Source organism: Euprymna scolopes, chromosome 10 (genome assembly GCF_053919585.1).
Source record: "Euprymna scolopes isolate OS-2025 chromosome 10, ASM5391958v1, whole genome shotgun sequence".
Lineage (NCBI taxonomy): Eukaryota > Metazoa > Mollusca > Cephalopoda > Sepiida > Sepiolidae > Euprymna > Euprymna scolopes.
The window spans coordinates 27,618,448-27,637,767 of NC_136491.1; the positions used below are offsets into that span (position 1 = coordinate 27,618,448).

The window sequence follows — 19,320 nt, forward strand, 5'->3', positions numbered from 1 at the left end:
TTCAGGTTAAAATGAACAGCTACAGCAGGAATTGGAATACACCCTACTAAGGTCTGATTGTCACAGCTGATGAGTTTCAAAAATGCGATCTGGACGTGAGGACACTTTAGAAGAACGATATGCAATAAAATTCTGTTTTAAACTTGGAAAAAATGTCACAGTAACGTATGGAATGCTTCAGACTACTTTTGGACCATCTTGCATGAATCGAGTAGTATAAGAGATCCAAGGAAGGTAGGGAGTCTATGAGGGATGCTAAGAGGTGTGGAAGGAGTAAGGAAGTCAGAACACTAGAATTGATTGGCCAAATAAAGAATTCCATGGATAATGACCATCATGTGTCTATAGACACAATAAGTGCACAGTTTGATGTCAGTGTGGGAACTGTACACACAATTATTCATGAGAAACTGAAAATATGGATGAAGTTTGTCCCAAGAGTTCAGTCCACAACTTCACCATTGTCACAGAATATGTGACCAAGATGAGCATCAACACAGTTCCTCATTCTCCGTATAGTCCAGACCTTGCTTCCTGCGACTTTTGATTATTCCCTAAGCTCAAGGAAAACATTAGAAACGGTCATTATAAGACAATTGAGGAAATTGAAAGAGGCTGTGATGAGAGTCATTGACACGCTTACACAAGAGTACTTCTATGTGGCTTTTGAGAAGTTGGAACAGTACAACAAGTGCATTGCAGCCAGAGAAGATTACTTCAAAGGGGAACAGAGTTTCATATGTGTGCTATCAATAAAAGTGTGCATATAAAAAAAGTCTGGAAACTTATTGAAGACACCTTATAGATCATCACACAGTATGCATGCGCCTGGTTTTATTACAGCCTTTGATTTTGATGATAAAGATGCTGCTAGTAATGCCCCTTCTTTACAGATGACCTACATTAAATTTCCAACTTGGTACATGAGTCTGTAGTCTGCATTATGCGGCTAACCAAAACAAATCAGTCCTGGTACCACAATGATCAACCATGAATCATTAAAACAATTAATAAAATGTCAGACATGAAGCTAAGAGATCAGGCCATCTGAAAATATTGGCTTCCCGACTTAAAATGCACCAAACATTGATATTATTATTTTTATCCTTTCCATTTGCAAAACTCAATCATGTTCTGCAAAGCCCAAAACAAAAAGAGCAATTTCCTCTGCAAAACAAGCAAACCAAACACCATGAATAAATATCTGAAGATATAAAGAGTTTGAAGCGTAAAAGTTTTTATCAAAATGACCGGCTTGTGCATAAAATAATCCGAAAAGGGTTGATATGCCGTAAAACAAAACAACCAAACCAAACAAAATGTATGATATTAGTGGTAGACTATTCTCCACCCACTTTCACGCTCGTTATACAGCTTTTCTTTCTTTATTCAAGCAGATTAGAGATCCAGTTTTGATAAGAAGAAATGCGCCATTTTCCTTTCTGTCTATTCTTTTTCTTTGATTTTGTTTCCTTCTAAAAGAAAAATCTAGAAAAGAAAACGCAATAAATAAAACATTGCTAATGCTTTTTCCTTCAACGATAATCAGCACATTAAAAGGAAACATGTAAATGCAAACTACACTTTATCTTTCAAGTGAAATGCAATTTTGTAAAAAAAAAAAAAAAAAAAATGCCGGGTCCCACCTTCACTAGTGAATGAATTCATCCTGGAAAATTTTTTTTACTTCTATCATGACTAATGTTTGTGAAAATTAAAAAAAAAATCTTAATCGTGTTTTTTTCTTTTTTACATGGGGATCACCACTTATAAGGCCCGTAAGCCACTCGGGGATAAGGGTCATTTTGTGTACAATAATCGATGGGATAATATAATAGTAATAGTTGGTATTGGAGATTTGATAAAGCGTCTTACTTCAGGGGGCGATTTATCAGGAATTTTTTTATGTTGGACTTGAAGACGTCCAAGTTGTAGTCAGGTGGGAAACAGACAAACGGAAGAGAATTCCACAGGCGTGCACTTCTCAGAAAAAAGCTATGTTCATGGAATCTACGTTTTGATTTAGGCACAGATAAAGAGTGGGGGAAATTACTGACAGTGGTTTTAGCTAGACGGGTGTTTATCATGAAGGATTGGCGAGGGGGAGGACCAGAGATTGGAGCTCGGACGAGCACTTGCCATGGTTATTTAGAAATCAATAGAGGAACGATTTGGGGGCAATTTTACCCCTATAATGCCCCCTAGGGAGATAACCAAAGTTATCCCGGAAAATCCGTTCTGGCAAAATTTATTTTCACCATGACTAATGTTTGTGCAAAACTTTAAAAAAAAAATCCAAAGCGTGGTTATTGAGAAAAGTGCGAACATACGGACGCTTTGGGGGGCAATTTTACCCCTATAATACCTCCTAGAGGTACAACCAGAATTATCCCAAAAAATCCGTTCTGGCAAAATTTTACTTTCACCATGACTAATATTTGTGCAAAATTTGAAAAAAAAAATCCAAGGCATGGTTATTTAGAAAAGTGTGAACAAATGAACAGACAAACGGATGAACGGGAGTGAATTTATTAGGTCCAATCCCTTTTTTGTCAGAGGACCAAAAAGAGGGTGAGTTTTTTTTCCATAATAATTGAATGCAATAATTGTTTTATCTTTTGATGTGGCACAAAGAATGCAGAAGTGCCTTTTTTGCATGACTCTGAAGCAAAAATGACTAAAAGAGATGCAGTCAGAATATATTTGTGCCACCCTGATTAAATAAGCACTGCATCATGATTTTGGATAAAGACTACAAGTGAAGGAGACTATTAATCATCTCCGCCTTCCTTCCATGTTTGTTATGATTTGTTAATTGTCTACATTTTTGGTACGAGGATTAGTGCCCCCTTTGTTGGAGTTGTATTTCCTCATATTAAAAACCTTTTGCCGAACTTTGGCCTCGTGAAGAGACAAGTAAATCAAAACAATTGTGTTGTTGGATTAAATGCATCTACAGCAGCCATTAACAAGTTTATTGCAAATCAAATTGTATGCCAATTCTGAGTTGACAGGTTGTTGATAATATTGTTCACCGTTGAGTATGTTTGAAAAGACAAAGATCAAATCAACTTTTGGTCTTTATCTCTTTCGTTTTTCAGTATGTGTATTCTTGTCTTTTTCTTTTTCTTCTCGGATGTATAACTTCTCTTTCTCTCTCTCTACACTATTGACTGCAAGAGAGAGAGAGAGAGAGAGAGAGAGAGAGAGAGAGAGAGAGAGAGAATTCAGCAGTTGGTAGTTTTCTTTCTAGAACAACAGTGATGATTGTCACTCAGCACAGCTAATTAATTCTCTGGAGAGATTTAATGATGCCCAACCCGGTAAACAAACTTAATGACGAGATTAATCCCTTCATGATAAAAAATGTGACTATCGTTTCTTCTCAGAAAAATTTAAATAAAAATACACATGTATATAATCAAATAACATTATAAATAACACAGTAACGGCTCATCCTCCTCTATAGTTTGGAAACGTAGACACATTCCAAAAAATTGGAAACGCACCTGAATGGTACGTATACCCACCTTCTCATGAGAGTACAGTAGAACACCAGGATATGGTGGCCCTAGAATACGATTTTTTCAGGTTACGATGTGAAATATAATGTTTTTTTCCAGCCCCTGGTTACGGTCTTTGCCCTGCTTTATAGTGTTATTTATAATGTTATTTGATTATATACATGTGTATTATATACTGTACTGTATTTTTTTACTAATTTTTAATGCCGTATCCCAGGGTTCTAATGTATAATATTTCTCATGGAAGACCCATTCGACCAAACAAAAAATCTATGGTGAACTTTCATTTGCATCATCTCTTGTCAAAGCAAGATATGTTCAGTTTGCAGGCCATTAGTTTAGAGCAGTAAATAAAGTTGTTTCTTGCCTACTTCTGTGGAACCCTACTACCCGCTCCAGAAGTAAGATGCTCACATACCCAGATGTCATTGCAAGGGATGCTAATGTTGAATGGCAAGCAGTCATGCAGAACCAGGATATCTGGCATAAGCGTATGAACTCCATTATCTCGTCTACAGTTGAAAGATGATGATGGTAATAGTATGTCAAGACAATAAAAGCTGATGTCCTCACGGTGCAGATACACAATAACGTTACACTGTCATATGTGCAGAAGCTTTTGAAAGATTTACTTCCGGTTTTGTTACCAGGTGTGTCAAGTTATAAACAGTGCTCGTTGTAGTGTAGATATATAATAAGCTCGATAGGCATATACATACTAGAGCTATTTTAATATTGATTAAGATGATTGATAATTCATAATTAAAATTAAAAAGGCGACTTTGTTTAAAAAAAATTGTCTATTTCAATAAAAACATCGTTTCCGAAACGATCGTACAATTTATTGATTTTGTTTGTTCTCCCTTAGGAAACCGATTTTTAATTTTTAATTTTAATTATAAATTATCAATCATCTTACTACACACACACACACACACACACACACACACACACACACACACACACACACACACACACACACACACACATATATATACTCGGGTTTTTTTATATTCAAAAGTAATGAATTCAACGAGGTTGTTAGGTGCTCAATAAAAAGAGCTGATAATACTTGTTTATTGTTATATAAACATGCTCACATCCCGCTGCTACAAATTTCCACTTGTTTCAATCAAACAACAGATATCATCAGGCAGCGACTTGACTATTCAAAAGTTCAATGAATAACCTATGATTATTCATTGAACTTTTGAATAGTCAAGTCGCTGCCTGATGATATCTGTTGTTTGATTGAAACAAGTGGCTATTGCCCCAACATCAGTTGGCATTACAACTTGATGCCATGCGTGAATTTCTTTGAAATCAAGTAAAATTTACCATTTTTGTTGTTATGCGTTTCCTCTTATTATTTCTGTCACACAATACTCGATTACAGATTGAACATCCAAATCTACTCTGCATCGCTATAAGGGACCCTAAGGGATTGAGTTAGCTAGTGTGAATTTTGGCAAGGGTCACACTGAATGCATAATAATAATCCAGGTCTGCAAAACAGAATCGTTTCCAGAAATGAGTGATTTAAAGTTGAGGCAGGGGGCAGCAGGTCAAACGCTGTAGACAAAACAGACCGATATGACAAATGACATCACGTTTTTCAAGCTGGGAGAAAAAAAAATGTTCTCAAGTCAGTATCTCCGTGGAAGCTGTGCGAATAAGACACTGCAGATAATGTAGAAAACGTGATAATCTCAATGAATGTTACTTCGATGCCTCTTTCCATGTGCGTCACTCATTTAAGTTAATGTAGAAAGTTGAGTTAAGAGATAAATAATTAGCTGGGAGAACGTTGGTCTCTCTCTCTCTCTCTCTCTCTCTCTCTCTCTCCTGAGTAAATAATCTCTAAACAAAACCTTGAAGAAAACTTTCAGCAAATTCTCTCTTCATAAAAAGAAGCTTATTTTTATAGCAACCACTAGACGAAATAGCGATGATTAAAAGAAACAGAAAACATGTAAAAGATGAAAACATGTAAGCAACATGTCAACATATAAGGTGTCTTCAATAAGTTTCCAAACTTTTTTTGTATAGGTATTTAAAATTGTTGTAGACTTTTGAAAATTCAATATATATATATATATATATATATATATATATATATATATATATATATATATATATATATATATATATATATATATACTCGGGGTTTTTTATATTCAAAAGTAATGGACTAATGAATTCAACGAGGTTGTTAGATAGTGCTCAATAAAAAGAGCTGATAATACTTGTTTATTGTTATATAAACATGCTCACATCCCGCTGCTACAAATAGCCACTTGTTTCAATCAAACAACAGATATCATCAGGCAGCGACTTGACTATTCAAAAGTTCAATGAATAACCTATAGATTATTCATTGAACTTTTGAATAGTCAAGTCGCTGCCTGATGATATCTGTTGTTTGATTGAAACAAGTGGCTATTTGTAGCAGCGGGATGTGAGCATGTTTATATAACAATAAACAAGTATATATATATATATATATATATATATATATATATATATATATATATATATATACTAGCAAAAGTACCCGTCGTTGACTGGGTTCAAAAACAGCCTACAGAAAATGGACTCTGATTTATGAAAGTATGATAGGTTATGAAAAGGAAGGGTTGTAAAGAGATAGCTTCGAATTTGGGGGTATCAAAACCAAAGCAAAATATGATGAGAGTAAAAATAAAATAGATAAACCCCATAATTTATTATACCATACATGTTCACACTGAAACACTTATCACAATGTTCTGTGGATCTATATAAAAAAACCTTGTTAAACTTTGTGACATATTTCCATTCTATGGAGGTCAAGTGCGAACGAACACTCCATAATTTTATTATACCATATTTCTTCAAACTGAAACATAATTATCAAAGTATACTTACGCAGATAGATATGAAAAGTCTTTATTAAAGTTTGTGCCTATTTCCATTCTGTGGATGCCAGGCGCGAACGCAGACCCCACAGTTTTATACCATCCCTATTTAAGATAAAATATACTTATCAAAGTATTCTTATGTACATCTATATCAAAAACACTTGTAAACATTCTTTTTTAATTTTTAACTTTTTTATCTCCATACTTTGTGGACCAGGCGCGAATGCAGACCTCACAATTTTAATGAACCACCGTTCTGCCAGATCAAACATACCCATTCCTGTGTCTAGATACATCTTCTATCATTATATGTAATCAGTTTTTTAAAATAGTCAACCAGATAGGAGCCTATTCGTGACCGCGCACACACACACACACAAACACACACACATCCAGCTTTATATTATATATATATGTTTGTATATATATATATATTTCTGTAGAAATATATTTTCTTATATATCAATCCTTATTTAAGAAGCTCAATGTAATTACAGAGCAATATAGAAAATAAATGACAAAAAGTTATATTCCAAAATTCATGATGTTGACCATCTTATAATTTATTCCTTTAATTCAGTTATACAATTCTTGACAGTATCTGTTTCGTAGTGCAAAATCAATCACTTAATTATTATGTCAATCAGTGAATCTATTATGCCCTTAACTCATCAGAAGAAACAGCAACAATCAATCCATCAAAAGAAACTGAAATGTGATTTGACATGATTAAAATTCGATATATATATATAGACTTGTATGTAATATAATGAGTTTTACTGGGTTTGTGTAATCCAGTAAATTTTCATATACCAATAAGTTTTAAGCCAAAGAGAGATGACTTAAAAAGTAAGCTACAAAATTATCATATTTCATAATTGAGCATTAATATACTGTATAAACAAAACCAAGACTTCAAAAAAGGTGTTGATAACAACAGGAAGTGTATTTCATTTTAAGTTACAATTGTTTCCATACCAGTTCGACAATTTCAAGCATTATGGCGTTTGAAAGTTTTCACAACCAGCATTTCTTCAGACTTCTTGAATAAAAACACTTTTGACAATAGAACATTGTTTAAAGAAAATTCCCTTAACGGAAAAGAAGCATATGAAAAGACATTTAACCTGGAGGCATCCTCCATGAAAAAAAAAGCCCATTCAAATATTAATATATCACCTAATTTTCGTATCCTTATTTAAAAACCAAGTCATAAGAAGTTTCCACAAATATATATATATATATATATACTAGCAAGAAGGTCCGATGTTGTCCAGGATTGAATGAGGATCAAGAAATGTTTCACACTTCAATGCTTTTATTGTCATCAAAATCTGTGAAATCTCCCATTTTTGACTACACTAGTCGGGGATCCCCCCTCCCCCGAGGTTTACTGAGAGGAAGCTTCACATGCTCCCTGCAGTGACTTAATCTACAATACCTTGTAGTGTGACACTATCGTGTCATGAATGCATGGAGCGGAGGAGTGCAGAGAAATGTAAAGATTAGCTAGCAAAATAGGACCAGTTGCCGAGCTGTCATTACGGGCTTGTTACAGGCAAACCAGATGGTATATTATCTCAAAAAATGGGAACAGAATTGGAATTATCTCCGAGATGTCGGAGGAGATGTTTGTATTAGAGGGAGCATTTGGTGATAAGGGCCACACACAGTGCTGGGCAAAGAAACTACTAATAGATATCAGTGTGAGCACCCCCCCTCCCAGGAAAGAGAGAGAGGGAGGTGCTGAGTGGATGAGACAAGGGGAGGCTCTGAGAGGAAGAGAGAAAGGATGTTTTTAACTTCTCTCTGAGGGAGAGGTGAGGAAAAAGGGTTGGATTCAGAAAAAGGAATTCTAAAACTATTAGAGTCATAGCCATCAAACTGAACGCCTGGGCTGGTCAAGCGTTCCCAACTTGAGGGACCCTCAGGGCCTGATGTTATGACGTTAACTAGCCTGTGTTAATGGGAAATCTGTGACTTTACTGGTCTGGTCTTACATCATTTCACTGCTATAGTCAGTCACCTCAATTTAGACAATAGCCGTTGTGAAGTAATGAACTTAATAAATAATTGTTATTGTTATAAATTGGGGTTCTGTTTGTTTGTAGTGAGGACTATTCATTTTGCAGCAAGCTGCAAGGACCGACGGAGTGATTAATGAACCCGGAGACTACACAGGATAGGATACGATTCGGTCGAGAGGCAAAGTGCCCCACCATTGAAACACAACGCGTGAAGATGATCAACAGGCCAACTTGTAGCGGGACAACATACGATCGAAAGAGCACCTATCATATCGAGTGCAGTTTGATGAGGTTAGAGACACCTGGTGTGGATGGTACTGTATGGGCCCGTTATAATAGTCTACATTGCACTATATAGGACCTTCTGTTGATTTTATAAAATTACAGAATGAAACGATAAATTTGTCGCCCTAAAGAAAACAACACTACAGATTTATTTTAATACTTTTATTGAAAAAATCAATTCAGGTAACTTGATTATGTAGTAGAGCTGACATCTATTCAATGTAGCTGTCTTCAGCCTCAATCACCGCCTTGATATGGGTCTGGAATTGGGGGCATACCTTTTCCACAAGTGCTGGCTGGAGCTTGACAAATACTCGGCAGATGGCAGTGATCAGGTTAGCTTTGTTATTGTGGGAGGTCATATTGGTGATATTCCTGATGTATGACGCAACAAAGTAGTCCAACAGGTTAAGTTCGGGGGAGGGATCAGTGGAAGAAGGGTACAAAGTTGTAGCACTCCTTCTGAAGTCAAGCCTGGGTCTCTTTGGACTTGTAGGCTGGCATCGAGTCCACACCCAGGGTCTGCCAACGGCCACTTGATTGCACCAGGGGATCACCACACTCTTTTGCCCATCCAGGTATACTTTGGTGTTGACTTTCAAGTCAACTTCGAAGATGTGAGGTGGCATGATGTGGCCCTCACTTGAAACCATACTAAAGCTGATAACCATAGCCGAGAGTTGTGCCCTCAAGCATTGAACCACCCGGATTTACATTTTGAGGGTGCTGGCAATGGTCCTGTTGTCATAACTTGGATCGGTAGAGAGTACAGTGGTGCATCTTTGATCTCGCTCGTTGAACATTGTGTCACTTTCAAACATAGTAGAAGGCTCCCATCACTTTTGAGATTTGTACAGTAAATGGTTTACAACATAAAAGAAAATCCGTTTTTATCAAACGGAAATGGAATCATGTCATCTTTTTTAGAGCGACAATTTTATTGTTCCCTCTTGTATCTTTAAATAATGACTGGATTTAAAGTTTAAAATACAAAAGTAAAATCTCACGGTTAAATTGTGTTATAAACAGAAACATTCATTCTGAACACACCCCTGTCTTATAAAAGAATCTACAGTTGATTTTATAGGCTAGGCCGTTCTGCTTGTTCAGTGGTAAAACTTCTCAAATGCATTGTGATCTTTATTTTGGTCGAAATGGGCACATCAAATACATTTGTATGAAATTTCAAAACAATTGGGGCAACCATTTTGGAGTCCACCAGAACGAACACAACCACACACACATGCACAAAGTTCCTTATATATATATGTATATAAAAAAACGAATCTTCACTTCTCTATGATCTGATTTTTTTTTTCTGGAAGCCGCATTTTACCCTGGACATTTATAATTGTTTTTTTTTTTCTGGATTACCAATGGATTTTCAATGAACACATTTCGGATTTTTCCCGTTCTGGATTTTACCATCTTTCTCATTGGATTTTTATTATATCATTTTCTCCCTTTTTCTCGTTTCTTTGCTTTCTTAATATAATTGAATCCCTATAAACTGTCTCAAACTGTTAAATTATTTTTTTATGAAAATATGATACATTTTATATTATTTGTTTCCTTTAATGTATTAACCTGCAAAATTTATTGTCTATTTTTCAAATTTTTTCTCTCTGACGAGAAGAATTGCATTCTTCGAAACTCCATGGAATATGGTTTTTCTTGTTTATTTGTATTCCTTGTCGACTAATTAAAATTTTGTATACCTTCCTTACAGGTTTATAAGTTTGTTTTTGAAAATGTGAATAAATGTTCAATAACAAGATTTTTTATTTAATATTATATATATATATATATATATATATATATATATATATATATATATATATATATATATATATATATAGGGTGTCCACAAAGTCTGGCTACATTATGCAGCCAGACTTTGTGGACACCGTGTAGATTATGTAGTCAGACTTTGTGGGCACCCTTTAGATTATGCAGCCAGACTTTGTGGGCACCCTGTAGATTATGCAGCCAGACTTTGTGGGCACCATGTAGATCATGCAGCCAGACTTTGTGGACACCCTGTATATATATATATATATATATATATATATATATATATATATATATATAAATGCAAAATTTCAATTCAACAAGAAATATGGAAGGTTACTTCTATGCAAGTAACCAATATTTACACACAATAAGAAAGATATAGATATCTAACACTGTAAGAAAGATTATGAAACAATAAAAATAAAATACAAAAATATAAGAATGTTGAATGAATTTTAAAAAATAATAGTTGCAACATACTTTTTTCCTGAAATGGTTCCAAAGATTCTACGACTTCCTGTGGAAAGCCACTCAATTCTTTGCTCGTACAAATTGACTGCCGATCCAAGTTGTTTTTGGTAGTTAAACAGTTTGGCCATGTCAACATGGACATTTTTAGTGGAACCATCATACCATTGAAACTGGACCATGGCTTTCTAAAGAAAAAATATTTATAGAGCATACAACATTCTACATTTCATAACAATTTTATAACAAAGTAGTTCTGATGCCAATATATATATATATATATATATATATATATATATATATATATATATATATATATATATATATACACAGGGTGACCCAAAAAAACGGGCCCCAACTCTAATTAGGCCCCGTGTCTTAGTGTTTTGTCTGAATGAAATGAAACTTTGGTCATAACTAGTTTATTGTATTCAAAACATCGCATCAAGACACTAGGGTCTTTGGCCTTTTTTATCCGTTATACAGCATATGTTCTAGATGGCCTCCATTTAGCTTTTATTTTTTTTGGGTCACCCTATATATATATATATATATATATATATATATATATATATATATAGGTGGATATATATAAACTGTGTCAATCGCTTTACTGCAGATTAGTAAGATATCAAAATTTCCCTAAATATACGTCACAAAAAATGAAAAGTGTACCATCAAAGGGTTACTTTAATTTTATTATTTCCCAAAATTTTATTCAAATTCATGCTATATTCATGAAGTTGTGGTATTTTATTTATTATCAAAGAAATTTCACTGTCCATCGCTTTATTGCAGATTCTTACAATGCCAAAAGTCAGATTCTTACAATGCCAAAAAATCAGGCAAATAATGGTTATCGAAAAGCAAAGGATCGTTGCTGGACTCGCAGAAGGATTGTTCATCAAAAATTTAACAATGGAGTTGAAATGAGATCTTGACTGCATTCTTGAACAACCCGAACACCAAATCCAGAAAAATAAGGGCATCAGGAGAAACCTTTTAGATCGTGATATTCGGAAAATTTGCAGGGAAATCAACCAAAACTCAAACAGCACCAGTGCTTTCGTTTTTGCATGGAATCGCTCCATGCCCGATACAATGTGTTGAATGAGATTGCAAGGAACATCAAACCTCTTCCAATGCCTCCATTGAGCAAACAAAATGGGGAAAAACGAATGGCTTGGACACAGAATTACATGAAAATGGATTTTCAACAGGTCCTATTTAGGGATGAGGCCCATTCTACTCTTGATGGTCCAGATACGTGGACCAAAGTTTGAAACCCGAACAGAACTCCGACTCCTTACAGAATTCATCGTCAACAAGGAGGTGAAGGAATTGTGTTTTGGCCGGTAATCATTGAGGATAGGTTTGTTGGACCATTCCAGGCGCCAGAGGGTGTAAAGCTTACCAGCAATGCGTACACGGCCCTTTTGGATAATCATGTCGACATGGCTTGATGACCTACCATTGTCATGTCGCTTTCAGATGATTTTTATATATGACAATGTACCATCTCATCCTACTTGGGGCGACTGTATCCTTCCTTGAATCTATGGAATTTGTTGTGGAAACTCCCATGACCTGACCACCGTGTACTCTAGACCTTAACCTTATTGAATATCTCTGGTCACTATTTAAAAAAAGGAGTTTATGATGGAGGAAAGCAATTTACTTCAAAGCATGCCTTGTGGAGGAACATAGTTGATGTTGCTCGAGCCATAACTCCTTTTAAGATCAAAGAATTTACTTCCTCGGGGGACAAAAGGTTGTTTTAAGTTATTTTAAAGAATGGTGGATATGTCGATAAATAATTCATTTATATGAGGCGCATACCTAGAATATGTTTTTGTTTATTATTCTTTGACAGAAAAATATAAAAAAAAGTAAAGTTAGCAAGATAAGACATTGTATTTTTGTCCTAAAACAACATTTTAAGTAGTGTTTGGACGATTTATCAGAATCGAGAATCAGAAAAACCGAAAGATTTATAGGTATCGGAATCGGAATCGGAAAAATTGATGCCTATTTTCCGATGCCAAATCGATTCCTTTAATTGCCTTTTTTTTTTATTTGATTTTGTTTAAACCAAAATCTTCTATTGCTGCTAATAATGATAAAATAATAAATATTTATTGATTTTAAATTACCAATAAAGCTAAAATCAATAGATCATACTCCACAAGTGTATTTTGACGTTTAGGAAAATATCTGCATATTTAACGTGTTTTTACGAAAATCGGGGGAAATAAACATCTTACAGTTAAATAATTAGAGATTTATAAATAATCAGAATTGGAAATTTAGCACGGAATCGGTAATTGTACCGGAATCAGGAAAAATATTGAAATCATCCCATAACTAAGATACCTGCAATAAAACGATGGGTAGTAGAAATTCTTCGATAAAGAATAAAATATCATAACTTCGTGAATATCGCATGAACTTGAATAAAATTCTTTGAAATAACTAACCTTAAAGGAGTCGTTTCATGATATAATTTCCATTTTGTTGTGACGTATAGTTAGAGAAATATTGATATTTCACTAATCTGAAATAAAGTAATTGACACAGTATATATATATATATATATATATATATATATATATATATATATATATATATAATCAAGTAAAAAGCCAAAAACTTCTGTAAACTTAAAGAGAACATAAATATTAATATTCATATAGTAATTCCAATCAAATAAAAAGAGCTCAATAAACCAAGACAGGAAATAGTGTTGTCATAAAAGAACACAATTTAAGACAGTAAATTATATTTTACATAAATTTATTTTGTAACTGGCCATGAAAGATTTCGTTATGTGGGTTTCACATTCCTTAAGTGAAAAAGACTTTAATGATTAGAAATAATCTTCCTTTCTCGACTGCTTGCAAATGGGATCTTTCTACAGACTTGGATTACACACATGCAAATAAGTCAGTGATTATCTCCACTTTCATCCAAATTAGTTTTTATAAAATATTTCACATTCGTGGATAAAGACATTCTGTGTTAAAAGTATCCATATTTACTTGTATCAACATAAGGGAAAAGTTCAACACAGTGTTAATAGTTAATGCAGAAAAAAAGCCATCTCCTGCAAAAGGAGCAATCTTGATTGAAACAAAAATTTAAATTGACCCAGACTAGAAGGATTTCTTTTATATTGACGTGGGACAGAAAAGATGATATGTTGTATCAGAATAGATATTACATATTGCTTCAAGCCCAAAAAAGCAAGAAAGTAAGAATTTTCAGTCAATTTAATTTAAGAGATTGTAATTTTTTAGTTTGTTCGTTTTTCTCATGCAAGGCCAGAACATGAGCCAGGCAAGTATGCAAATAAAGGGGAACAACTCATGTAATGCGTTTGTCAGGTTTTCCTATAGAACTAATGGCACTTAACTCAAATAAAAAAAATACATTTAAAAGAAATGACAAAAAGTAGAAAACTTTTATTTTTCATATCAATGGGGATTTTTTTTTTTTCGATATAAAAAGAGATTTACGGAAATTTATTTTTATTGTATTTATTAAAAATATTCATTTAAGTCTAGAGATTTTGTTTCAATGCTATTAAAAAAAAAAACGTTGAATTTTTTTTTGTAAACCTCAAAACAAGAAACAAAATTTAAATATGTTCTAAATTTTACTTTGCTTTTTGATTAATAAATTCCCTCAAATTCTTATTATTTTTGTCAAGATGGGTTACAAAAGTTATCTCCCTTAAATTTTCAGCGGCAATTAAACTGCGCTCCTAAAACCTTAAGTTTCTTTACAATCACCCCGTCATGAAAAATGCATCATATTTATTAAATAGATTATTATTGGTGTGAATCTCGGTGGTGGTCGAATAACGCAATAGTCATAAAGTTTCTAAATTTTTATCAATTTTGGTAACAAGCGATACTCTAGTAGTTCATGCTGGTTATGTATGCACTTTTATGTCCAGAAATCAACTAATTGAAGGTCACTGATCAATGTTTGCTTGGTAACACATCTGCCACTGACGGTGAAATTGGCGAAATGGCCACGCCATTTTTTTTTTTTAGCAAAGTATGACCACCCAACAGCATTGTATCTCTGAAACCGCTGGGCATAGGTTATGTGACCACTCAAAATGTCCGGAATTGCCACATTATAGGGGGTCAGTTATACATTATGATGTCTTAAAACCAATGGTTTTTTTTTTATTTTTAGATATTTGCAATAAACTAATTTCAACACATTTCGAACCCATGTCCCTTAAAAAGAAAGTTCCCTAGTATCTACAGATGCTTCATAGAAGGCACACCTTCTGTGGTACATCACCCATCTACCTAGGTGGATAGGATGAATAGTTTTCATTTTTGTTATTGTAATAAGTTCAAATTAAAATACATGAAATCTGAATTAAAATTAAGTAAAGGAATTCTTGTGCATCACCATCGATGTTGCTAATTTAGCAGTTTTCCCGCTAGCTCCGGATATTTTATTTGGAATTTTGCTAGCCAAATTTGGATCTAGTAACTAGTGTCTTTTTGTTTCTGTAAAATCTGGAGGTATCATTTGCTATTTACACACCTACTACTACAGATAGCTTATTGCAAAAATGGGGACCTCTAACACATATCCCAAACGGAAGAAAACTGAAACATTGGGGGGGAAAAAAAGAAAAAAAAAAGTCATTTGTCTTTAAAACCACGTCTAAGCTTCAAATATATTATTAAAAATCATTTGATTTTTTTATCTTGACTTTTGGGTGCAAATAGCACAGAGGGGTCTGAAATTCAAACCTCGTTTTCTGTTTGGGAAAAGTTAAGTCACGTGATACTCGGTCAATGGTGTCACATAAATGACTTTCAAGCCGACTTCAAAGATGTGAGGTGGCATGATGTGGTCCTCACTTGAAACCACACCAAAGACTGTGGCAGGAAACTTTGTTTGTATCACCCTGGGCACGTCCCTATTATTCGTGGCAATCTAGAGATGCATTTTGAGGGTGCTGGCAATGGTCCTGTTGTCATAACTTGGATCGGTAGAGAACATGAGTTGTACAGCAGCGCAGGTCCAATCTCGCTCGTTGAACATTGTGTCACTTTCAAACATGATAGAAGGCTCTTATCGCTCTTGAGATTTGTACACAATTGGCTAACTAGTAGATGGTCTGCAACAAAAACAAAACCGGTTTCATCAAACGGAAATGGAATCATGTTGTCTTTCCGTGGGCGATAATTTTATCATTCTATGCTGTACAGAATTGAAATTTAGTAGAAATCATGTAGATGTTCATAAAGTGATTATATATATTTTTTATAAATGAACCTTCAAGAAAACGTAAAGCCTCCCACCGCCTGAATTTATATCATTTCATAGGACCAGCAGAGAGACCCAGCGTTGCCTGGAATTAAATGATGATCATCGAATATTTCACACTCCTATATTGTCATTGAAATTGGTGAAATCAACCATTTTTCAATCAAATCAATTGATTGCCTGCTCTAGTTGGGGACCCATCGTGGTGCTCTAGAATGAAGCTTCACTTGCCTTTCCACAGTGACTTAGTCCACAACATATTTTAGTCTACATTGCACTGTAGAGAACCTAGTGTTGAATTTATAAAATTATTTTTATATAATGGTTTTAATTGAAGTTTAAAATGCAAAAGTCAAGTATCATGATTCAATTGTTCTCTGGACAGAAACATTTATTTTGAACACGCCTCTGTCATATCAAAGAACCTACTGTTGATTTTATATGTTAAGCCTTTTGGCTTGTGTGGTAATAAAACTTCTCAAATGCACTTGTCATGTTAGGCTGTGTAAGGTGTTAACTTTGGTCAAAATCGCCTGTTCCTTCTTTCATCGGATTTTTTTCGATTATCAATACTTATATCGAAGACATTCAGAGACAAAACCTATCTAAGAACACTGCCAAGTACATAAAGTACATTTGTGTGAAATTTCATAAAAATTAGCTCAGCCGTTTTAGAATCCATAGGAAACGATCTCTCACCCACCCACACACACAAATTTCCTTTTATATAATAGCAGAGACTATTGATTATCGATACTTTCCAGAGCTATTCCAATACAAAACCTATCTAGTACCTTTGTGTGAAATTTCATAAGAATCGGCCCAGCCGTTTCCGAGTTCATAGGGAACTCACTCATTCTTACACTTACACACACACACACAAATTTCCTTTAATATAATATCGTGGAGATTTTCAGCCTAAATGTATAACTTACCTCATATACTTGGGACTGCACTGCTTTTCCTATGACAGGGACATAGTCTTCACGAAATGAATAAGCATTTGGTGCAAGCACTTGATAGAGGTCCAGTTGCTTAGCTGTTTACAATATAACACGAAAGATAATTCATATTAAAAACTTCTTGAAAGTTAATTGATATAAAGGTATATTTTTCTTAAAGTTCATGTTTGTAATGAGCATCGTATAAAAAACATCTTAGATCTAAAACTGTCACAATATAAAAAAAATGTCACAATATAAAAAAAATGGCACAATATAAAAAAAAGTTACAATATAAAAAAATAATACACATATATATTTATACATGTTTGATCTCCACCTCCTCCCAATAAAAACAAAACATTTTTACTATCTTGTAGCCACATAATGTCCAATATTTGCACAAGGTGCAAATTATTAGAATTTTGCATAAAAATAAAACATTTTCCAAAGATGAATCTTTGGAATTGAAAGCAATTTTTGGTTTACAGAAAAAAAAAAAAAATTCTTGTTCCAAATAAAATGTCTGTCATCAATCAGAGAAGCTTTGAATTGTAAAAGCCAAGGCGAAGGCTAAGAGTAGGGATTTCTGTTGGGTGGTTGATCTGCACAAGTGTCAGATTGTAAAAGTCTGCAGATGAAGAGCAAATTCTTCCTCGTGTTGGACACGGAAAATCGTGTGTGTGAATGCTGAAAGATTCAATATTTTTATGGAGCAATTCTGGTTTCTGATTGGTTGCTAGCAGAACATGGCTCGATTTGATTGGTCAGTTCCTATGGCCAGTGTCTATAAGTAAAACTTTCCAACTTTTGGTAATCATATCTCCCTTGTATAAAATATATTGCAACAAGATCTTTCTATAAAAAAATCCTTATTAAAGTTGATAATGCTATAATTTACAATTGTAGTAAAATTGGCATGCTGTAAATTCCATGAAATATTGCCAGTCCTGACATATTTAAATTCTGTTTCTTCTTCTAAAGTTTTTACAAAAAAATAAATTACAAAAAAAAATCTTTTTGTAATATCATTGAAATAAAAACTCTTCACTGAGATGAATAATTTTAATAAATACAATAAAAATAATTTTCTGTGAATCTTTTGTAATATTTAAAAAAAAAAAAAAATCAATGCTGCCAAGACTAAGCTTCTTTCCTTTAATAACTATAAGAAACCTGCTCAACCACTAATAGCCATAGCTAATAGTACATTACCTGAAAGTACTTCGTTTAAACTCTTTGGCTTAACGTTTACGGGGAACATGAGTTAGGACAGATACATTGAAGGCATTGCCAAGGCTGCTGCAAAGAAGGTGGTCTCTCTCTCTCTACCGTGCTAGAAAGTTACTTATGCCTGGTAGTATACTGTATATCTACAAGGCCATCATTCTCCTATGTATGGAGTATTGTTGCCACATTTTGGCTGGTGCATCTGCTACTAGTCTCTCCCTCTTAGACAGGCTTCAAAAGAGAATCACCAACCAAATAGGTCCCACACTATCAGCTAGACTTGAACCACTGTCCCATCGACAAAATGTTGCATCCCTTTGCCTATTTTACAAGTATTTTAATGGTAGGTGCTCCGATGAGCTGCAAGCCCTTGTACCTCCTCGATGTAAATACTTCCGACAAACTTGACAAGCAGCAAAATCCCACCCCTACACAGTAAAAGTCCCTAGAAGTAAGAAAGCCTTCTAGTTTCTTCCCTAGGACTGACTGTAGTGATATGCATATGTTCAAGTGTAATCTACACAAACATCTTGCTGCTCAACTCCCTACATAGTACCCCTGCAAAGTATGTCTTAGATAGTAACCACCTCTATCAAAGTGACACTCTGCCTTGTTTGGGGTGAAAATGCAAAAAAAAATTTTTTTTTTAAAATTTTTCATTAATATAAAAATAAAAGTTATCTCCCTTTTCTTAGTGTTTTTTTAAATGTATTTTTGATTTGATTTAAGCCCTTTACTTCTATAGTAAAATCTGGCAAAGGAAATAATCGCATTAAATGAGTTGTTTCCCTTTATTTGTATACTAGCGAGATCTGTGTTAGGATCTGGATTTTGTATGGAGATGGTGGCT

At 34.2% G+C, this 19,320-nt stretch overlaps 1 protein-coding gene across 1 annotated transcript in view; it reads right to left on the reverse strand.

Moving 5' to 3' along the window:
* LOC145285890 (von Willebrand factor A domain-containing protein 3A-like) overlaps positions 1-19,320 on the reverse strand; it is a 333,383-nt gene that overhangs the window by 146,937 nt on the left and 167,126 nt on the right. The window contains exons 14-15 of the mRNA XM_080134354.1: positions 17,235-17,338; positions 11,011-11,186 (exon numbers count right to left, since the gene is read on the reverse strand). Coding sequence (XP_079990480.1) covers positions 11,011-11,186; positions 17,235-17,338 — 280 coding nt within the window. The remainder of the gene's footprint in view (positions 1-11,010; positions 11,187-17,234; positions 17,339-19,320) is intronic.